We start from the raw sequence: 23,994 nt of genomic DNA on the forward strand, positions 1-23,994 counted from the left end.
CTCATAGTTTATAATCCTGCCCTGATGTTCTTGCTTCAAAGCCAAAAGCCTGTTTCTGGTTTGAACCTCATGGGGTTTTTTTGTTGTTGTTTTAAGAAACTTGTTTCTAAATTTAATGCCAGGTGAACAGAAGCTGTGGGAGGCTGCTCTGCGTGGTGTGGGCCCAGCACCCACTGGGAGATGCACAGGACCCACGCGCACGGATAGGTTCTCCCGTGGGGAATCAGGCCTGCAAGGTACCTAGGCCTCTATGAGTCTTGCTTTTTGCTAAAACTCAATTCACCCTGAATTGAGGACATTTACTGCAAAGCAACTTCCTGAAAACCATGCTAAACCTTCCAAGGATAAGTGTAACCGGTCCAACTACTTTTGCCTTTTCATTTGCAAATATCCCTCTTCTGTGATGTGATTACCAGCATCCTCTCCTTTGTTTTCTGTAAAAGGTAACCACCTAAAGGAAACCTGCACATAGTTAATGAGGACCTTCTTGTAATGTGCCCAGTAAAACAATAAAAGCTCATTGGAGAGAGGGCCAAGGCTCTTGCTCCCCTTGAGAGAAAGGCCACGGTGTCCCTTTTCCTCCATTGGATTCAGTAATCCGTGTGAGTGTTTCATTTTCATCCGTAATGACATGGACCCCACAAGCTGGGGTGCGCATCAGAAAGCAGGTTTAAATAGCTCACTGAGGCAAGACAACCAAAGAATTCCAGGCTTAGATATGTGTACTGGAGGCGGGGACACAGAAGATGTGGGAGACTATGAGAAATTGGCACACTTCAAGGCAGGCTGAAGTGGAACAGTGATGGAGGGACAACAGGCAGGGTTTTGTTATAACCAAACCCACTCATTGACAACCTTTGTTAAGCAAGCTCCAAATCACCAAAAGTAATGGCGACCATCTGTTACTGAGCATGTGCTGGTGTTCCTTCACACTGCTTTGAAGCCTGAGCATGACACTGACCCCTGACGACAGTACTGATAGTGTTCTAGGTTACAGGTAACCTAAGCCAGGTAGCGAGAAGTTAGCTTAGGCAGCAGGCTGATTTCAGTGCAATGGATTCCTGAGGAGCAACAGTGCGCGATGGTCCAGAGCACAGCCTGCATGTGCACGGTGCTCACCTACTCACCCCTGCAGGGGAGCACCTGTGTTCTGCCAATTCCAAGGACCCTGGCAGTGTGCTCCCCACCCCACATGGCCATTCTCAGAGAAGGAAGTTTATCCAACAGCATGTTGTCATCATCAATGGATGTGTGTCCATGGTGGGGGAGGGGCCGCTGAAGTTTGCCTTGCAGATACATTTTTTCTCTAATCAGGCACCTACACTTGGCAAGGGAAAAGGGGGTTATTTTGGGCTGCCTTCAATAGTTACCAGATTCAATAATATAAAAAATATACAAAAATATAATGAAAATAAGTCACATAAAAACTGAGCAAAATATGTGCTAGCCGTGGTAATAAAACTTTTAACTCAACACGCATACCCTGAGCCAGAAACAGCCTAAGCAGATACACACCCACCACTAGACAGCAGTTCCTGAGGAGGGTGGGGAGTGAGGAGCAAGGAAACTTGAGCTTGATCCGTCATGTCTAATGTGTTTAAAGGAATAATTTGTGAATTTCTGGAGTAATAAAAGATTCTTAAATGTTGAGAATTGAAAGGAAATGCATCCAAAAATTGTTTCCTGGTAGTGAAACAATGGTGACTTTAAAATTTCCTCCTTCAAATTTTCTGTATATTACAAATTTTCTGAGAATATAAGTATGAGAGAAGAACAAATACACTTTAAAATATACTTTCAAATGAATAGAAAATAATTATCTCCTAAGTTCTAAAGGTGTTATTAAGGAACATATGAGTGAAGAGGTTGTTAACTGCATGTCATTAATAAGTAGGAATACCTACTCATGTCATTACTCAGTAATGCTCTTCAAAACTATGAGTAAAAAATGGAAACTAGATGGACAAAATAGGCTTGTGTAACTGTTCTTTTAAATTTAACTCATACACACAATGTAAATAGTGCTATATGCAAAAAAAGGTAAGTTATTTGGGGGATTATGAGTGATTTGAAATATTTTTAACTTGATATTTAAAACAAGAAAGGTTTTATAATATCTTACACAGATGCCTTGACAATTTCAAATCACTTCACTGGGTTCACATGAGCCTCCCCACTCGCATGTGTGTCTTACTGGTATTCAGTGCATCTCGGCTCTTATGCCTGAGATACCAGCTGCCTCACAGACAGCTGGGCGCATTAAGTACTTGCGTGCCAACCGAAGATAAGATTCTTGTAATTCTCAAATAAGCAAACAACATTTATTAATTCCATTGAAGGGTCCAGTGAAAGAAAACCCAAACCCAGCCAGGGAAAGATGTGCGCGTGAGACATTGTTGAAAGGCAGCTTTGATTTCCATTTTTCAGCACTCAGTCAAAAGGATGCCCTACCAGCACACAACACCCCCATTTGGGATTCATATGGTTATGTAAGCACCCCACAGCAGTGGCATGAGCAGGGACTTGACTAGAAATTGGGACCTGAATTCTAATTTAGGTTCAGAAGGGCCACCCCTTAATCCCTGGGACTGTCTTCTAACATATACAGCAATTTGGACGTCACCTCAGAGGTCCCTTCCCTGCTTCTGACATCCTGATCCTAAGCCTTTAAACTTGACACCGGGATGAGGAGCAAATCAAAGGTTTCTTCAAAAGCGGCTGTGCCCTTTCTGGACCATTACACAAGCTCTAGCCTACAGCAGCTGAGAATGAGGACAATCTTATCGAAAGCCAGCTTGTGCAGAAGTGATCCACACAAATAGTGGCTTAAAACAGACCATCTTCCAAAATGTCTGGCATTGTAGATACTTAGTATCTTCTTTGCTACTGTGTGACTAGTCTTTTAGTAAGTTCCTCACCTTCCTGACAAGGTGTCTAGCTAAGGCATTCAAGCTTATATAAACTACCACCAATCTTGTAGCTGTTTATTAATGATATTTATTAAGGACTATAGTAGCCATCCCCAAGAAAGGACAGCCACTGAAGTAGTTTGCTAGGGCTGCTGTAACAAAGAACCATGGACCTGGAGGCCTAAACAAGACATTTTCTTAGTCTGGAGGCCAGAAGTCCCAGATCAAGGTGTCAGCAGGAATGGTTTCCTTTGGAGGCCTGTGTCTTCACGTGGGCTTCTGTGTGTCCTAATCTCTTCTTGTAAGGACTCCAGTCACAGTGGGGCCCACTCAACAGCCTTATTTTAACTTAATCACCTCTTTAAAGACCGTCTCCAAACACAGTCATGTCCTGAGGCACTGGGGGTTAGGGTTAGGGTTAGGGTTAGGTATGAATTTTCAGGGACACAACTCAGTCCATAACCACTAGAGTTCATGATTTTTCTTTTTCACATATTTTGACATGTCTTTATAGTAGGTTTAACTAGATATTAAGAAGACACTTAAAACCCAAAAGTTAGGTTTTACATGTGCATGAAACAAGCCAAACTGATCAGCAAAGAGAATCTGTGGTCTGACCTGCTGTGGTAGGGTTAGGGTTAGGGTTACCCACTGAAAAACTTTCAGAGAACTCTGCTCTTGCAGCAGCTGTAGGTGGAACATGTGAAATTCAGAAAAAAAGTCGAGTCATTCCATCACTCGACAATCATTTCCTGGCTGTGTGCACAACACTTTAACTGGCACACCAAATGATGGATCCAGTCTTCACTCAGCCAGATCAAAACCTTGTTTCCTCACACAAGTTTCTCAAGGCACAGTCCCAGGCCACCAGCATCAAGACTCTCTGGATGTCTGTCAGGAACACAGGTCTCTGCATCCTACCTGATTCTGAGACTCCAGCTCGGGGCCTGGGAACCTACCTCCCCGGCCACTCCCATCTGTGGGTGTCCACCCTGAGAGCTGTGTGCTGCCATCCACCCACACTCTTTACCCCCGAGAAAAGTCACGCTTGTCCGAGTTGCAAAACTGCACAGACATTTATTTTTCACACAGTGCAATCCTGTATAGACAGAAAAGTACTCTGCATCACATTTATGATCAGTATCCCTTCGTTCCCATTTGGTATGTCACTGAAAACCTAGCACATCATTTGGCCAAAAATCCCATAAAAGATCCCTAGAATAATCTAATGGTTTTCCCCAAACAATAGATTCCCTCTTCATTAGTCAAATCAGCACCTGCTGATACGAGAATGCAATGCAAGCCTGACAGTGACATTCCTTAACAAGGAAGTCTAGACTCATGCTTTCAAGCATAAAGCTTAACTGCAAACGGCAGAGAGGCTAATGTATCAGCCACCAATCCTCAAAGGGGAAGCAACAGTGCTGTGGAAATCAGAGTCCTGGAAATTCAGCCCCACAACTTGTATGAGCAAGGGTCCAAGACACCGAGGTAGTAATGCTGATCCAAGGGCCCTGCTCACATGTGGAAACGCATGGGCTGTGCCTCTCTTGGAGTGTCCTTTCCCGAGGTCCACTCCACTGGCTTCACATTAACTTGGTCCTCCAGTCTTGCAGTGGCTTTGGTAGACTTTTGGTTGTAATCTTCACAGTTCTAAGAATCAGTTCTGGCTGATCCCAAGGGCAGTGTGCCCTACCCAAAATACAGATGTTCTCATGGTATGAAGGCCATTCTGTAGGTTGCATATATAAGCATATGTATATGTTGTCTCCTGCGGGAGACAAAGCTTCCTTCCTGTTTAGCAGAAGAACACTTAACTGGCAACGCTGCTTCAGCTAGCTCTTTTTCCTGTGCTCCCTCATATGCACAGCAATTGAACCTGCTATTTCTGCATTCCTCTTGTTCTGGCCAAAATAATCTAGAAATTCACCATCTGGTCCAATCAAGTACATTATGATGGTATGATCCACCTGCAAAGAAGGGGGGGGGGGAGTGAGATGATAAAAAGATTACCAAAATAAGCAGCTTAGTTTACCGAATAAATCCTACAGGATCAGAGAACTTCACATTAATGCTTAAATAATCTTTGTGGCATTTATTACTTATGGAACGGGTCTAAGCCTATTACAGCAAATTCACAGTGACAAATCATCTAAAATCTTTTGTGTTCTAGAAACCTGCACTGACCATTGCTTGAAACAGCAGCTAGATTCTGGCCTTCTTTGTGTTCAATCCGTAACACACTCATCCACCCAATCTCTGAGAAAAGAAGCCACTTCTAAGAAACAGCTGCTGCTGGCCTCCATGCAGCAGTCAATGCTGTGGAACAACAATGCTTGCTGCGGAGGGGCTGACATTTGTGAGTAAAATATTTCACTGACCCCTTAACCATGTTATAAAGACATATTGCATGAAGTCAAACGCAATGGGGAGAAATCACTTTCTTCAATATGTTCTTGGGTGTGGTCCTTCGTTTTGGGAAGCATGGGTTGTCTGTCATTCATTACCACCTAAAGTCTGCTTCCCATATTTGATGAAAGCCAAAACCACCTACTAAATATATAATTTATTAAATTCTAACACAGTACTTAGTCCTGATATTAGTAATATCAAGGGAAACATGAAAATAAGTGTTACAATCCTACCCAAAGCAATCACCAGGAAACTCCTGAGGAGCCCCAAATGCTACACCTCCAAGGAATCATCTGAAATCCACTATCCATTTTTGAGGCAAAGTTAAAACATTCCTAGCTCTACCTTAAGTTTAGATTAGTCATCAGTCTTTTTTAGTTACATGCTTCCACAAAATCCAATTTTAAATGAGCAGAGGATTTGGAATTTAGACTCCTTGGAATTCACTGCAGGCTTGATTGCTACTTGGCAAGACTGAAAGACAGGAATGTGATCGTGCATGCCAAACTGTAGACATCCCCCAAATAGACCCGAACACACATCAGATGCCTGTGAGGTAATTATTTCTTTATATACACACATTCGTAAAGACACAGCAAATGGAAAGAGTCACCTGCCCACTCCCATAAGGAAAGAATGTACACCGGAGCTCAAACAGCTGGTGAGCTCATGTCCTGGAATCACTAGTGCCGGAGCAGGACTGGGATCTACGTTTCTCCACACGTCGGCAATACACAGGTCAGAATTCGGTCTCCAGTTCATGTTCAAACCTTACCCTGTAGCTTACACCTCTCTTTCTTTCTTTTCTCTACTCTCTCCTTTGAAAACAATTTCAGTGTACTGGGCTAATTTTATGAGTGTTCTTAGTATAAATTACTTTCTAATACATAATAAAAATACTGTTCTATCCATTTATGTCAAACTTGTCAACGGTCAGGCCTCACTGTCCACTGGGGTGTGGGCAGAGCAAACTGTCATGTTTCTAGTACACAGCACTTTCAAGTTCCTGTAGTTCCTCCCAGAGAAAAAGCTAGCACTTACTGAGCAGCTCTTCATGTGACATCTTAACCCAGAAGATAGGTATTGTACACCTCTACAACTGACAAAACAGGCTCGAGAAGGTAGTTAAATAATTGGTCGATACCAGACTTACGTTTAAAATCTAAATCTGTCCAATTTCAAAATCCACAATCTTTTGATATCACCACAACTTTCAATTTTTGAAAAGGTAACATGTGCTTATAAAAAAGGACAAAAGAATATACAATGAACTTATACTATGAAAGTCCTCCTCCCCTGCCAGATGCGCCGAGTCCCCAGTTCTCCGCTCAAAGGGAACCAGCTGCCAGCCCTTTCTGTGTTCTCCTGGGGAAATTCCCTGCACTTACCAGTGTGAGTTTATAGCCACTGATTTCTGTTACCATCTGTCACCTATTTCTTTTTGCACACAAGTAACAATACACTGTACTCGTTTTCTCACTTAATGATACGCTGGGCATTGTTCTACATCAGCACATACAGAGTAACCTTTTAAAAAATCGTTGTTTGGTTTTCAGTCTTTTTTATAAACAATGTTGTAGGTTATACCTGAAGGGTAAATTCCAAAAAGGAGGATCTCTAACCTAAAAGTATTCCACTTTAAATGCCGGCAGACGCAGAGGAGCCGCCCTTCAAAAGGGCGTCCCTAGGGATTGTGCGTGCTTGTGTCTCGCTTCAGCCGTGCAGCTCCTCTTTTCCCAAATTCTATTTGACAACGTATTTCAAACTTCTGATCTTTGCTAATTTAAAAGTGAAAATGGCATCACATTATCACATGTCTTTTATTATGAGTGAAACTGAACATCATTTTCTTTAGGTCTAAAAACCATTTATAGTTATTTGTCAAAAATAATTTATAATTAATGCTTACAAAATAATGTAATCTTCTGTATATATACATATATATACACACACATATAAAAAATGCAATGACGTGCCCATTTAGCTTTCTGCAGAATCCTAAATGCTTGGTGTGCCCAGCTGACATACACAACCAGTCTGAGGATTCCACTAGCATTCAAAAGGCAGCTTACCTTTAGTTGTTGTTTTTTCAGATTAAGAAAACCTCATTTCATTACCTCTCAACCTTCAAGGTATTCCCTCACTTAAATCTCAACAGAAGTTTCCCACACAATCTTAGTGGGAAAATCTTGTGGATGAAAATCTGTGGCCTCAAGGGACAGACGTCATACTAATGATAAACCAAGAAGCTGGAGGGTGTCTCCCCCTATTGGCTGACTCAGCAAATGTAGAGCAATGAACTACATGTTGATTCTTATCAAATGTCAAATTCTTACAGTGGGCGATCACCTTTTCTCTAAAAGGAGTATGGGATGGTTTCTAGAGGGTCCAAGAAGTCTCCATAAGACTTAAATTTAAATATGTACATCTCAATATTTAAGGTTAAAAAATTAACATCCACATTCTGGATTATGTACACAGTATAAATCTCAGTGTCCAAACTCAAACTGGTTAATACAACTCTCTTTTACAAAAAAAGTCAAGCAGTTTGGAAAACTTTTCCCATGGCCTCCCCTCTCTCTCTTTTTTTTAAGATTTTATTTATTTTATTTTTAGAGAGGGAAGAAAGGGAGGAAGGGAGAGAGAGAGAAACATCAATGTGCGGTTGTTGGGGGTCATGGCCTGCAACCCAGGCATGTGCCCTGACTGGGAATTGAACCTGAGACACTTTGGTTTGCAGCCTGCACTCAATCCACTGAGCTATGCCAGCCAGGGCCCATGGCCTCCTCTCTTGACCCTCTGCTCTGCTCTCATTTTCTCACGCTGCTAGTGCAGCAAGAGGAACCCATGGTAGGGTTTCCTCTTTCCTTAAACTTAGGTCTTAAAAAAAAATGCAAATTTTTGTCTTCTCCCCCCATGAATCCAAGTTTCCCTAAATCTATGAGGCACTAAACTGGAAAACAAGATTAGAGTGCAGGCTTAAAGCAAAGGGACCAGAAGCCTAATGCAGGCCTTGGCTGCAGGGGCATACAGCATGCTCCAGGCTCAAAGGTGGCAGAGGATCTACAGTGTGCTGTAGATCCTCAGTATGCTGCTCTTGGAAACTAGCCATGGTGTAGCTGGCAGACCAATGACTCGGGGTCTTTGTCATCTTTCTTTCCATAAAACTAGTTTTGCAGGTGAAAAAGCTCTTCTGATTCATCACTTTCTCCAGCCACTATAATACAGAAACCAGAGCACAGCTGAAGAAAAGAATGGAAGTGATACTAAAACACAGTGTCAACTCTCAATGTGATGGGAAAGAATGACCACTGAGAAGACAACGGGACAGGGCAGTGCTTACGCCTTCAGTTGGTGCTTCACTGCAAAACCTCTGACCGCAGCAGGAACAAAGGAAGCCGGGCATCAGCCGAGGGCTACAGGGGCAGTGCTGATGCCCAAGCCACAGAGGGGCCACTTAATGGAATTTCTGTTCTTCATCATAAAAAGCACCTATTAAATGCCTAATTATGCAAAGCATATAGTTGATATGAAAATACAACTTACAGAGAGTCTACCTGTCTATGGCTTTCCTTTTTCTTGATTTTCAGAATTCTTATTCATTTAACCCCAAAATACAGTTATTAACGGCCTAACAACTGCTTCTCAAAAGGAGCATGTTTCTTTGACCTCTTCATAGGGGACAAAGAGAGAACCAATACAAGGCTTATAAAAACTAAAGTAAGCTTTGCTTCAAAATGATGGCTTCTTTTTATTTCCAACGTGGTATCCAAGTACTATATCCCACTGATTCTAAGGCACCACTGATTTTATACTGCCCTATACTTTTATGTGTCACTAGAAAAAAAAACAGGCAATTAAATTATGGGAACAGTGAATATATATTAAACAAGCATCCTTAAAAAAATTATACTTCTCTACTTTCAAACACCTATAATTCCCAAGGAATTTGCAATAACCTCAGGTTCTCCTTTACCGCTGAAGCCAGTCCTCACTCAAAGATGTATGAACATCTGGGGTCTGAGAGCGGCGGGCCTGTGGGCTGAAATGTGGGCATTTACTTACTATGTAGTCCTCATCTTCGTCCTTGGGGCCTGGGCTATAATATACTCGGTATGCTCTGGCTACTTGATCAATCTCTTCTTTTGTGCCAGTCAAGCCAACCAGTTTGGGAGAAAATTCTAAATAAAAAATAAGAAAGACAGTGAGAAATGAGAAGCACACAAAACAACCATGCCTACATCAAAAAGCAATATCAGTTCTATAGTGACACTACTGTCACCGCCTTCCTGTGAGCCCCTAAACATTTCCTCATGATTCAAAAGAAAGTAAATTCACACAGAACAAATGAAAATTCTCCTTTGTTATATGTAGGTCACACTGGAATTCAACTGGAAATTAGTAACCAAAAATATCTGGAAAATCTGCAAAAACATACTTCTAAGTTACATATAGGTCAAAGGAGAAATCTCAAGAGAAAGTAAAAAATATTTTGAAAAATGAAAATGGAAATACAACCTACCCAGATCTGTGGGATGAAGCAAAAGCAGTGCTTAAGAGGGAAATTTATAGCATTGAATGTTTACAGCAGGAAAAAAAATAGATCTAAAATCAATAAGTTTCTACCTTAGGAAATGAGAAAAAAAAGAGCAAATTAAACCCAAAGTAAGCAGAAAAAAAAAATTAGAGCAAAAATCAATGGAACTAAAAATAGCATATTAATAGAAAAGATCAATGAAACCAAAAATTGGTTCTTAGTAATCTATCAGTCAAATCCTTTCACGATTATCTAGTAAAGAGGGAATGTATTCTAATTATTTAAATTACTTTTTATTAATTTAGCTGTTTTCAAATATTTAGATGTAGTTCTAAAATATGCTGAAGTTTAAACATATAATCATGAATTAAACACTATAGGTTTTACTATGTAAGGAAAAAGTTTGCTGCATAATTAGTTCATACCAAGTCAAAATATCTGTATCTCGTTTTCCAGCAAATAATCTCATAGCATGCATTTGCGGTTAAGTTTTTGGACTTTATATAAGTTAGCTGGTGAAACTCACTTAAAACACCTGGATACATCAGCCTACTAAAGTGACAGTCTGACATTTAACAGCAGTACCATCTACTAAAGGTAGAGGAAGCCTCTATCACTCCTTGGACTAATTTATTCTAAACTGAAAAACTGTTCAGGTACTGAAAGAGCAAGACAGCTTGTCTTTCTCTTCCACTCTATGAGTAAATGAAGAGAAATTAGCCCTGAATTAGCCCTGACTGGTGTGGGTCAGTGGGTTGTGCATCCTCCCCCAAACCAAAAGGTTGCTGGTTCTACCCCAGGTCTAGGCACATGCCTGGGCTGCAGGCCAGGTCCCCAATTGGGGGTGCTTGAGAGGAAACCACACATTGATGTTTCTATCCCTTTCTTTCTCCCTCCCTTCCCCTCGAAAAGTAAATCTATAACATCTTTATAAAAAAAAGATACTTAACATTAGGGAAATGCATATTAAAACCACAATAAGGTACCTAACCACTAAATATCTACTGAAGTGGCTAAACTTAAAAAGACTACTAACTGACCATATCCAGTGTGGCAAGGATGTGGAGGAGCTGGAACTCTGTGTACCAACAGTAAGAATGTAAAAATGTATAACCACTTTGGGAAAAATGTTTGTCATTTCTTAAAAAGTTAAACACAGATTTACTATATGATCTAGCTATTCCACTCCTTGATATTTCACTCAAGAGAAATAAAAGCATGTGTTCATACAAAGACTTGCATCTGAATGCTCTTAGCAGCTTTATTTGTAATAGTCAAAAACTGAATACTACTTGGCAATAAAAATAAATGAACTAGTCTATAATATTCTACAACATGGAAGAATCTAGCAATAATTATACTGCAAGAAGCCATTAAAAAATACATATAATTCTATTACATAAAAGAATTTCTATTAAAAGTTCTATAATTCTGTTACATAAACTTCTAGAAAATGCAAATTAATTTGTACCGGCAGAGAGCAGATCAGTGGAGGTGATGGGTGAAGTGGAGGGGCAGAAGGGAAGGGTTGGCAAGGCACCAAGAAACTGCTGGGGGTGATGGGGGCTCATTTTTTTTATTGTGATGATGGCTTCCCAGTGCCTACATGTCAAAAGGTAACATATGTATACTTTATGTTAATTACATTACAATAAATTTGTTGTATAATAAATACATAGCTGGTCTTTCACAAGGCACGTTTTAAAAATACCTGCAAAGCTTTGGAGGATATGTGCATTAGAATGTGTCATATAATAAATATAGATATAAAACTATTCACTGTCCAATAGTTTAAATCGATTTCACCATAATGAAAATTTAAATTCCTGATTTTTAAGCACCCAGCTGAAAAAAAAACTTGAATCCAGAGAAATTAAGCAACTCACTGAAGCTTATGACACCTAAATCTTCATCTTTAACTCTACCATAATTTATAGTCTTTAAAAGTACCTTCTAATAGGTTTAAACCTGCATGGTGAGATGTTTGAATTGAAATTCTTCCATTAACAGGAATGTGTTTCTGTCATAACGAATGTTTTGGGTTTATACAATAAAATATGTGCTGAGTTCAAAATGTATGTACACAGAATTTATTTTTAATCTTCCAATGCACACACTCCCAGAACGCATGCACACTCATTTTACAAAGGAGAGAATGAGGCACAGAGCCAGAATTGGAAGCGATGTGTCCTTGCTCTCAGTTCAAGTCTCTATTAACTTTGTTGACCTATGAACTTTGTTGGCCAAGTCTGGGTCTTCCACTGTGACAAAATAAAAAGAGCCCTCCCTGCACCAGGAATTAAGAAACCTGGTTTTTTTATTTATTTACTTATCAGCCACAGTCACACTCTGAGCCTCATCTTTTTATCTGTCTGTGAAACTGGTTATAACATTTGTCCCCCCCATTTCACAAGGCATTAGATGGTTAGCATGAGTTGACCTTTCACAAACTGTAGAGCTAAACAGATATAAGGTATTATTAATGAAACAAACCTTTCACATAATTTGCAATGGCTTCCTTTGTGTCCCTCTCTGGGTCAATAGTGATGAAAAGTGGCGTTAAATTTGGCAGAGTTGGAATATTATCTGAAAGAAAGTTCTTGTCAGTCACTATTCACACTCCAAGGGAAAAGACAAAGAAAACCAGCAACTACAATAGGTAGTATAGTAACTGGTACAGCGAGGCATTAAGGAAACACAAGGGCACACTAACACTGGCATTATGTGACGACAGGGAAGGGGATGGGATGGCCTTCAGAAGGAACAGGTCCATCTGTTACCTGTCGTAGAATCAGGTAAATAACCCACCAAACACCCGCACCAGTGTATATATAGTTCATGCCGATACCTGAATCACACCATATGAGTGTCTTGTTTCCTAACCCAATCCAATATTTGTAGGTTGTACCCCCAGCCCCAACCATACCTCAAGAGCAGGGTAAACTATTCATAAGAACTGAATATCCTGGAACAATTCATTTTAAGGATGTGCCCTATCTTCTTATTGGTCCTAACAAATGCCCCTGACTATACTTCAGACACCATCCTACAGATTTCACTGTCTAAACCAGTCACCTGGGAGAGGGCAATGGTGGTGTCAGTGATGGAAGGCCACAAGAAAGGAAGGGACACAAAGCAGAGGTAAGGGAGACCCAGACTACACTGACATTTTTAAGCAACCTAATAATGCATTTAGTATCAGAACAAGTTTCTTTTCGTGGAGAACTTACAGGTCATGGGAATCTAAGCAATGAACAAACCTAACACTGATATCTTATGTTCTCACAAACCAAATAATTATGACCCTCCACCTAACAGTAATTCAAGAATGTAAAAAGCATAGTAACATGAAGTTATCATATACATAAGTGATGTCTTTCTTACCTATTTCATCCACGACTTGAATCATTTTTTCTAGTTCTTCTGGACAAATATCAGGGCAGTGAGTGAAACCAAAATAAATGAGCACCCACTGACCCAGGTAGTCCTTATCAGTTTTTGGCTCTCCAGTGTGAGTTGTGAGGGAAAATGGTCCCCCAAGCAGAGGCTTTCCAATGCTTCGCTGCCGTTCCTTCTCTAGCTCTTAAACAGACACAAATACACATGCCAAATAAAAGGAAAGTCAATTAACCACAGGTACTCAAATGCCTGCTATATGATTTTACTATGCTGATGATGGTATAAAATGCAGAAGAAATAGTCTGTTTTCAAGAAGCTTAAAAATTCTTTTAAGGAAAATAAGCATAAAACAATCAAATCAAATTAAAATAATTGCTATATTATATAGTAAACATTGTAAGAAATGGTAAAAAAGATTTCTTCTTCTTCTGGAACAATGCAGTCCTAAGCCAATAGATGTGCCATGTTGGGGGTGGGACGGGGGCACAGCTGTGCGGGATTTCTAAGCCCAGGTGGGGAAGATGGGGGCTGGCACTGACATCTGAGCCTGAGTGTGCTGAAAGCAGCTGCATGGGGAGGGGACAGTGGCTGTGGGATCTTCGTTACATTAGAGATAAGAGAGTTACAAATGGACAGAGAGGTAGACCAACGGAAAGAAAGAAAACTAGAAAGAACCGTGTAATACTGGAAAAAAACTGGAGGTATGGTGTGAACTTATGGGGTGTGTGTATCCTTCATAGTTCTATCTACTCAGAGGACCTGGGAGCAGACATACCCCAGTAACAATGAACTAATACCCTGACTTCTAAATATCATCCTCCATAAAAATGAAATGGGGCTTTTTGGGAAAATGGCTGATACCAGGTTTTAAAAGTCAAGTAAAGACTGAAAACCTGTTACAGGCTGAAGGAGACTAAGACTAACTAGGTATGAGGTGTAGTTCTGAATTGGACTTTTGCTGTAAAGGCATCAGGCTGCAAAACTTGAATGAGGTCTGAACACTGAACAATAGTAACATATCAATGTTAATTTCCTGATTTTGATGGCTGTATTGATTATGTTGGAGAAATACACAATAAACCAGAAGTATCAAACTCATTTTCACTGGGGACGACATCAGCCATGTGGTTGTCTTTAAAGGGACAAATGTAATTTCAACTCCTTAACAGTTAAGGAGTAGTTACATTTATACAGTCCTAAAATTATTTCGGTCCTTTGAAGGCAACTGCAAGGCTGAAGTGGCCCTCAGTGAAAATGAGTTTGACACCCTGCAATAAACTATTTGGAAATGATGAGGCATCATGTCAGCAAATACTATCAAATGATTTAGGAACACTAAGTTAATACTAATATTGTATCATAATACATTTTTAGTAAAATATTATTAATTGTAGGTGAAATTCCAAACTAAAGTCAAAAGAAGCTTGCATTTGCCAGAAGTGTCTCTATCACCACTTTCCTAGCTTCTCAGTTGTTTCATTGTAAAACTAAAGGAATTTAACTGATTATTACAATACAAAAGTTCCATCAAAATACTTTTAGTTATACAAAAGGACCAATATGGACGTTATATTGCTAAGGTTCTAAAACCTATGAATTCTCATTCCCAGATTTAAACATTATCCTTTGTATAAAGGCATCAGAAAAGACTCTAAAGTAATCAAAGCAGATTTAAGTGATACTTCAAAGTTTTACTGAAAACTTCTAAACGACATCTTAAAAGTCCCAGAATATTCACTAAAATATAAACTTCCTGTAAACAGTTTCTGAATACTGCAAGTGTCTATCCAAAGCACTTCCAACATTCCTGTACCCAGTTCCTCTCTCCCCGTTCTCCATTGTCAGCCTTGGCCTTTTTCCCTCTGCTGGTCTACAGTAGAGGCTGGGCCTTCCTTTGGTCCTCAGAGCCCCCTGAACTTCCACCTGGCCTGACAGAACCTCATCTAGTAAAATGTTACTTTTGTGCCTATTTCCCTATCTCAGTGGCTGGACTGCATCTTGGTCATCTTCATACCCTCTGGGCTTCGTACTACCCATTCTCCAATCTGTCCACAAATAAGTCATTTCATACTGTTAGACAGCGCTATCCTGGACTAGAACATGGAACAGATAAAAGGCAATGGAAAAAACAGGTGGAATCTGAATAAAGTGTGTGGTTGTAGTGAGTACTGCTATACCAATTTTAATTTCTTAGTTTTCATGGATCTATACATGTTAACATTAGGGGAAGCTAGGTGAAAGGTATGTGGGGAATCTCTACGCCATATTTACAACTCTTGCAAACCTAAAATTATTTCAAGACAGAAAGTCTAAAAATGACAAAAAGATGCTGGTCCATTATTAGGAAGGATTTTATTAAGAGCTGACCAAATGATTATCTACTTACTCTCCATCTTCTCTTTCTTGAAGTACTTCATCCCTGCCAGTAAAGCTCCTCCAATAGCAAATGTGACTGCCAAAGACTTCCAGGAAACAGGCTACTGGGTCAGAAATTTCAAAAATAAAAGAAGTAGTACGATGCAGACATTTACTCATACTCGACTTATTGTTGTTTTAAATATATATACACAGAGGCCTTGATATTGTTAAGTGTGTAGAACGTTTCATGTTATTTAGGGTGAGAAAATACTGAAAGGTTCTGTGGATGCAGCTGCACCTGAGCTCTGACATAATTACAAAGGCACGTTTCCAAGGGAAAGTTCGCTAAGTCAATTTCTTTTCAAGGGAAAAAAGCGACTCAAAGCTCAAGTACCTGACTGTTACACCACGTGTGACCCTGATCCCAACTGTTGATTTAAAAACCAGTTAGTTACCTACATATGTTCGTATTGTGAATATAAATAAACCAAATAAAATCTGGGAAGTTAACGTCATTCTGGCTTCCAAAGTAACAAAGGCAAGGTAGACGAGATCTAAAAGGGGAGCTTCTTGCAAGTTGCATCAAATTATTTCTTTGTAGTCTTTTCAATCCCAAGGTAACATGCCAGACACCTAGGCCTAACTCATTAACCTTCTCCCAGCTCCGAAAACCATTTCTCTTACTTATCAACTAAAAGGTAGTGGCTCTTCGATTCTTTTCGGGTCAGGACTAGAACCTGAGAGAAACCCCCAAAAAAGGCATATCCGGCAAGAAATTAAGATCCATATTTTGCACAGTTTCAACGTATACACAGAACTCCTGAAGAAAACCCAAGGGTCCGAAATTATAAAACTGCTCCGAATCCTCAATAATGGTAAATGTCAGGTTGAGACCTCTAAGAAAACCTGACACTTTGACCCAGGCCGAATCGCGGACAACTTAAGGCCAGACCGAGTGATTTCTGAAGTTACGACCAAGTGGGATGGGAAGGCCGCAACGAGGAAAGGAAGTGCTCCAGGTGTGCACTCACCCCAGGCTGCGAGGGGCGCGTGGGGTCTCTGGGGCCCTTCCCTTCGCGTCCAGACGTCCCCGGAGGTGGCGGCATGGCGGTGCTCAGCAGCCGGCATCCCAGGAAGCTGCCTGAGAGCCCCAAGGCCCGACACTCGTTCTCTCGCCGCGCACAGACCTGCCTCACTAAGACCCTCCCGGTCCCATCTGCTGGGACCCAACCCCCAAAACTGCGAGGCAAGAGAAGCCAAAGCTGACCACCCGGAATCCGCAAGATCCGGCCCGACCCCAGCAAGAACCCCGCCATTAGCTTAGGAGAGCACACCCCCTTTGACCCGCACCTAGACTTCCGGTACTGTTTTCACTTCCTCCGGAAGTCAGAAGAGCCGCTCTATCCGCTGGGCTCGATGGTGACGCTGTCGCCGCCGAGCTGTTAGTCTGGCAGCCCTTCTCCTAGGCGCTGGCGCGCGGTAAGTGGTTTCTAGCGAGTGGAGGCGGGTCGGCCTGGGCTGGGCAGCAGGACTCCGAGGAAGGGGACCCTAAGGCTCTGGGCTTCGCCGTGGGGCCTAGGCCGGGCGGTCCTGAGCGTTGGGGGCTTCTCGCTCCGCTGGGCACCCCCAGCCTCGGAAAAAATGAAACGCTGTCCCACTAGACTAGGCAGCCCCCACCCCCATCCTTGGCGCCCTACTCCTGCCTTGTGTGGAGGCCGGCCAGTTGGAACTGCAAGCTGTTCACCGCTTTGCACTTCCATGCCGGCCCATTGCACTTAAAATAACTTGAAATAATTTGACTTTTTTCTTGTTGTTGCTAATAAGGATAATTTGAGTGGTTAGGGTAGCAAGGACGAGTCAAATATAACTGAAGTGCCTAGCGCTTTCAGTTACTCCCAGGTTGTAATGAAACCTAACTATAAATAACAGCACAGTACGCAGTAGTGTGTCCTATGTCATATCCCATCTCTTAACTTCACCTCCCTGGGTCCCAGTTTCTTAAAATGTCTCATTAACTCCCCTGTTCTCTTCAGTTTTGTGGTTTAAAGTTTGTTGATGAGTTTTTCATCCTTGTTGTTTGGGAGGTTACAGCCCCATATTAATAGGCTAAGAGCATATGAAGTTTATTTTTCATTCCTTCTGAAAGTTTAACTTGCATTTATTTGTCTGCCTTTGTTTTTGTCTCATTACCAGTGATCTTAACACCTCCCTCCTTTTGTGATGGATTTGCAAAATACAGGAAAAAGGAAAAAAATTCCTTCTGATTCTCTTCCTTAACTTCAGATCCCACTGAAACAGGAAAAGTTCATGCTGCCTGTCAGTACCAAAACCAATAAGGAGAGTTAAGGTTCGAATCTTTATGGGTGCTTTATTCAGATGCCAGTAATCTGAGAGACGGCAGGTTATGTACCCTCAAAAGCCGTCTTAACATTTCATCTCAAGCCAACTTTTTTATAAGGAGAAGGAGTAGATAAGGGGATTGGGAAAAAAGGTTAATGGGATAAGAATTGCTGAGAGTTTCCTAGTACTTATTTATCTGTTGATCAACAATTCTTTTCTTTTTAAAGATTTTATGTATTTCTAGAGAGGGAAGTGAGGGAGAGAGAGAGAAACATCAATGTGTGGTTGCAGGGGGTCGTGGCCTGCAACCCAGGCATGTGCCCTGACTGGGAATCGAACCTGTGACACTTTGGTTCGCAGCCCACGCTCAATCCACTGAGCTATGCCAGCCAGGGCAATTCTTTTTTTTTTTTTACATGGCCATCATTTACCTTCCTTTTTTAATTTATTTTTTTATTATTTATGCCCTTACAGTTGTTACCACTCTTTCTCCCTTTCCCCACCTCCACTAAGCCCCACCCTCTCCCCATTGGAACCCCAAGCTGATCCCTATATTGTTGTCCCTGTCCGTGGGTTGTGTATAAATGTTCTTTGGTTAATTGCTTCACCATCTTTTATCCTGTCCCCACATATCCTTTGTAGCAGCTATCAGTCAGTTGTATGAATCTAAGCGCCTGTTGCTATTTTGTTTGTTGGTTTATTGTATTTATTAGATTTTACATATAAGTGAGAGCATGTGGTATTTTTCTTTCACTGACTGGTTTAATTAACTTAGCATGATTTTCTCCAGGTCCATCCATACTGTCAGAAAATGTAAAAGTTTCTTCTTTCTCACTGCTGCATAGCATTCCACTGTGGAAATTTACCACAGCTTTTTTATTCACTCATCTCCTGATAGGCTGTTCCTAAATCTTGGCTTTTGTAAACAGCACTGCTGTAAACAAGGGGTGCATATATTTTTTCATATTGTTATTTTGGGATCTTTGGTATATATTCCTAGAAGTGGAATTACTGATCAAAAGGGAGTTCATTTTTAATTTTTTGCAGTATCTCCATATTTTTCACAGTGGCTGCACTAGTCTGCATTCCTACCAACAGTGTGCTGGGGTTCCCTTTTCTCCACAAGCTTGCTAATACTTGTTTGTTGATTTATTGATGAGAGCCAGCCTGACAAGGTGTAAGGTGATACCTCATTGAGGTTTTAAATTGCATTTCTCGGATGCTTAGTGACGTTGAGCATTTTTTTCATATGTCTAAAGGCACCCTGTATGTACTCTTTGGAGAAGTGTCTGTTCAGGTCTTTTGCCCATTTCTTAATTGGGGGGTTCATTTTCTGGCATTGAGTTGTATCAGTTCTTTTTATATTTTGGAGATTAAACCCTTGTCAGATGTATCATTGACAAAAGTGTTTTTGCATACAGCGGGTTCCCTATTTATCTTGCTGATGGTTTCTTTAGCTGTACAGAAGCATTTTAATTTGACGTAGTCCCATTTGTTTATTTTCTGTTTTGTTTCCAGTGCTTTGTGAGATATTGGCAAAAATATTTCTATGTTGAATATTTGAGATTTTACTCCCTGTGTTTTCTTCTAGGATTTTTATGATTTCACGGCTTACATTTAAATCTTTCATCCATTTTGACTTTTTTATTTTTATTTTTTAGATTTTTATTTATTTATTTTTAGAGAGGGAAGGGAGGGAGATAGAGAGAGAGAAACATCAATGTGCAGTTGCTGGGGGCCATGGCCTGCAACCCAGGCATGTGCCCTGACTGGGAATCGAACCTGCGATGCTTTGGTTCGCAGCCCTCGCTCAATCCACTGAGCTACACCAGCCAGGGCAAGTTTATTTTTTGTGTATGGTATAAGTTGGTGGTCTAGTTTCACTTTTTTTGCATGTATCAGTCCAGTTTTCCCAACACCATTTATTGAAGATACTGTCTTTGCTCCATTGTATGCTCTTGCCGCCTTTGTGAAATATCAGTTGCTCATACAGGCGTGTGTTTATTCCTGGGCTTTCTGTTCTGTTCTACTAATCTGTATGTCTGTTCTTGTGCCAGTACTGTTTTTATGACAGTGGCCTTATAGTATGTAGTTTGATATCAAGATTTGTGATACCTTTAGCTTTGTTTTTCTTTCATAAGATTGCTGAGACTACTGAGGTTCTTTTTTAGTTCCATATAAATTTTTGGAGTATTCTAGTTCTGTGAAGTATGCCATTGATATTTTAATAGGAATAGCATTGAATGTATAGATTGCTTTGGGTAGAATAGCCATTTTAATGATGTTAATTCTTGCAGTCCATGAACACGGTGGATGCTTCCATTTATTTGTATCATCCTCGATTTCTTTCTTCAGTGGCCTATAGTTTTCAGAGTACAGGTTTCTTACCTTCTTAGTTAAGTTTATTCTTAAGTACCTTATTTTTTTTGTTGTAATAGTAAATGGAATTGTTTTCTTAGTTTTTCTTTCAGATATTTCAATCTTGGTGTATAAAAATGCCATCAACTTTTGGGTATTAATTTTGTATACTGCTACTTTGTCAAATTCATTTATTAGATCTAGTAGTTTTTTGGTGGAGTCTTTAGGGTTTTCTGTGTACAATAATATCATGTCACCTGCAAATAATGATAGCTTTACTTCTTCCTTTCCAATTTGAATGCCTTTTATTTCTTCTTGTCTGATTGCTGTGGCTAGGACTTCTACAACTATGTTGAATAAGAGTGCTGAAAGCAGACATCCCTGTCTTGTTCCTCATCTTAACAGGAATCCTTTTAGTTTTTGCCCATTAAGAATTATGTTAGCCGTAGGTTTTTCTTATATAGTCTTTATTATGTTGAGGTATGATCTCTCTATTCACACTCTGCTAAGAGTTTTTATCATGAATGGGTACTGGATTTTATCAAATGCTTTTTCTGCATCTGTTGATACGATCATGTGGTTTTTGTCTTTCATTTTCTTTATGTGATGAATCTTATTTATTGATTTGCAAATATTGTGCCAACCTTGCATCCCTGGGATAAATCTCACTTAATTGTGGTGTATGATCTTTTTTATATATTGCTGGATCCAGTGTGCTAATATTTTGTTGAGGATTTTAGCATCTATATTCTTCAAGGATATTGGCCTATAATTTTTTTTCTTTGTTGTATTTTGGAATTAGGATACTACTGACCTCATAGAGAGAGCTTGGAAGTCTTTCCCCTCTTGAGTTTTTTGGAATCGTTTGAGAAGGATCAGTGATAGTTCTTTGATTGGAGAAATTTGCCTGTGAGGCCTGGTCCAGGGCTTTTGTGTGCTGGGAGTTTTTTGACTGCTCCTTCAATTTCATTCATTGTTATCAGTCTAATCAGGTTTTCTGCTTCTTCCTGATTCAGTTTTTGGAGATTGTATGTCTCTAGGATTTGTCCATTTCACCCAGTCAAATCAGGTTGATTGATTTCTTGACATATAGTTATTCTTAGTAATTTCTTATAAAACCTTGTATTTTTGTGATACTGGTTGTTTTCCATATCTTTAATTTGATTTTATTTATTCGGGTCCTCTGTCTTTTTTTTTTTTTTGATGAGGCAGGTTAAAGGTTTGTCAGTCTTGTTTATCTTTTTGAAGAGCTAGCTCCTGGTTTCATTGATCTTTTTTTTTAAAAAGATTTTATTTATTTATTTTTAGATAGGGGAAGGGAGGGAGAAAGACAAAAAGAGAAACATTAATGTGTGGTTGCCTCTCCTGCACCCCCCATTGGGGACCTGGCCTGCAACCCAAGTGTGTGCCCTGACCCCAAACTGGTGACCCTTTCTTTGGTTCACAGGCCGCTTCTCATTCCACTGAGCCACACCAGCCAGGGCTCATTAATCTTCTGTATTATTTTTTTAGCCTCTATGACATTAATTTCCACTCTAATCTTGATTGTTTCCCTTGTTCTGCTTGCTCTGGGGTTTTGTTGATTTTCTAGTTCTCTTAGGTGTAGGTTTAGATTGTTTATTTGAGTTTTTTTTGCTTCTTGAATTAGGCCTGAAGTGCTATGAACTTCCCTCGTAGGATTGCTTTCGCTGTGTTCCATAGATTTTGGGTTGTTGTGTGTTCATTTTTATTTGTTTCCAGGAATTTTTTGATCTCCTCCTTGATCTTACTGGTTACCCATTCATTATTTAATAACATGCTATTTACCTCCAAGTATTTGAATGTCTTTGAGTCTTTTTATTGATGTTGATTTCTAGTTTCATGCCATTGTGATCTAGAAAATGCTTGATATAATTTCAATTTTCTTGCATTTGTTAAGGCTTGTTTGTGGTTTAATGTGTGGTCTGTCTTTGAGAATGATCCATGTACACTTGAGAGGAATGTATATACTTCTTCTTTGGGGTGAAATGTCCTTTAAATGTCAATTAAGTCCATTTGATTTAGTATGTCATTTAATGCCACTATATCCTTGTGATAGCTTGTCGGGAAGATTTATCCAGTGTTATCAGTGGGATGTTAAAATCCCCTGTTATGACAGTATTGTTGTTGATATCTTCTTTAAAGTCCACCAAAATTGTTTAAATATATTTAGGTGCTCCTGTATTGAGTGCATGTATGTTTACGAGGGTTATGTCCTCCTGTTGGATTGAACCCTTAAGAATTATGAAGTGACCTTCTTTTATCTTTTTTATGGCCTTCATTTTGAAGTCTATTTTGTCAGATATAAGTATTGCTACACCCACTTTTTTTTTTTATTCCATTTGTGTGGAATATTTTCCTCTATCCCTTTACTCTCAGCCTGTGGAAATCTTTTGCTCTCAGGTGAGTCTTTTGTAGACAGCATATATATGGGTTGTTTTTTCTTATCCATTCGGCTACTCTCTGTGTTTTGATTAGAGCATTCACTTAGTTACATTTTAGGTTATTGAGAGGTGCTTATTTATTGCCGTTTTTTGTATCATACCTATGTTTTTCCTCTATTTCTTCTTATTACAGAACATCCTTTGACATCGCTTACAGTGCTGGTTTGGTGGTACTGTACTCTTAACCTTACTCTGTGGGAAGCTGTTTATTCGACCTTCAGTTTTAAATGATGGCCTTTCTGGGTAGAGCAGTCTAGTCTACATGTTCTTAGCTTTCATTACTCTGAATATTTCCTGCCAGTCTCTTCTGGCCTGAAGTGTTTCTGTTGAGAAATCAGCTGAGATTCTAATGGGAGTCCCCTTGTAAGTAATGCTCTCTCAGGCTGCCTTTAAAATTTTCTCTTTGCCTTCAAGCTTTGCCATTTTAATTATGATGAGTCTTGGTGTAGGTCTCTTTGAGTTCATGTTTATTGGGACTCTCTCCTATTTGGACTTGTGTGTTCTTTTCCTTCACCAGGTTGGAAAAGTTTTCTGCCACTATTTTTCCAAACAGGTTCTATATCCCTCTAATACACTCAGCTCTTTCTGGCACTCGTGTAATGCGGCTGTTGTTACACTTGATGTTATCCTGAGGGTACGTTAGGCTTTCCTCATTTCTCTTAAGTCTCTTTTCTTTTTCATTTTCTCTTTGGGTGGATACTGTCATCTTGTCCTCTAATTCAGTGATTTGATCCTCTGATCTAACCTACTGTTGATTCCTTCAAGCAAATTCTTCATTTCAAAAATTGTAATCTTCATTTCTGACTGGTTCTTACTTATGGTTTCTATAACCTTCTTAATGCTTATTATCTCATTAAGTTCTCACTGAGATCATCTGTTCTTCCCCTAGGTCTTTGAGCATCATTATAACCATTATTTCAAACTCTGCATCTGGGTATTTGTGTTGCTTCCATTTTATCTGTATCTTTTAATTCTTTTTTTGTGGGGATTTCTGTTGTTTTGCTTGGGACATTTTTCATTGTCACCCCATTTGATCTCTGTGTTGGGTAGGTGTGCTATCCTTTGTACACCCTTTCGGGATACTGATCCTGTGACTAGTTGGTTCAGGTTTTGGTGTGGGCAGAAGTCCACCAGTGGTTTTACTGGTCCTGGGTCCAGTTGGGTGGGGTTCAGAAACAGGTTGCTTTCAGATGGTGTGTGAATCTGGCCCTAGGCTACC

At 40.0% G+C, this 23,994-nt stretch overlaps 2 protein-coding genes across 4 annotated transcripts in view; one reads left to right on the forward strand and one right to left on the reverse strand.

Annotated features, from left to right (window-relative positions):
- Positions 1-3,966: 3,966 nt before the first annotated feature.
- LOC123809446 (protein SCO1 homolog, mitochondrial) lies at positions 3,967-16,955 on the reverse strand. The gene is made up of 6 exons (XM_045824650.1): positions 16,647-16,955; positions 15,644-15,734; positions 13,243-13,440; positions 12,352-12,444; positions 9,387-9,502; positions 3,967-4,879 (listed from the first exon to the last, which is right to left on the reverse strand). Exons 1-6 carry the CDS (start codon positions 16,929-16,931, stop codon positions 4,745-4,747), a joined length of 918 nt encoding a protein of 305 aa, XP_045680606.1. The 5' UTR covers positions 16,932-16,955; the 3' UTR covers positions 3,967-4,744.
- A 78-nt stretch (positions 16,956-17,033) lies between these two features.
- Positions 17,034-23,994, forward strand: part of ADPRM (ADP-ribose/CDP-alcohol diphosphatase, manganese dependent) — a 29,060-nt gene continuing 22,099 nt past the window's right edge. For 2 of the 3 annotated variants that reach the window (XR_006783972.1, XM_045824069.1), the window contains exons 1-2: positions 17,048-17,094; positions 17,809-17,962. The gene's annotated coding sequence lies outside the window, so the exon portion shown is untranslated. Of the gene's footprint in view, positions 17,095-17,808; positions 17,963-23,994 lie in introns of all 3 variants that reach the window. The other variant, XM_045824066.1, reaches the window with a different exon arrangement.

The sequence above is a fragment of the Phyllostomus hastatus genome, unplaced genomic scaffold (assembly GCF_019186645.2).
Source record: "Phyllostomus hastatus isolate PE091 unplaced genomic scaffold, TTU_PhHast_1.1 phas_scaffold_55, whole genome shotgun sequence".
Taxonomy (NCBI): Eukaryota; Metazoa; Chordata; class Mammalia; order Chiroptera; family Phyllostomidae; genus Phyllostomus; species Phyllostomus hastatus.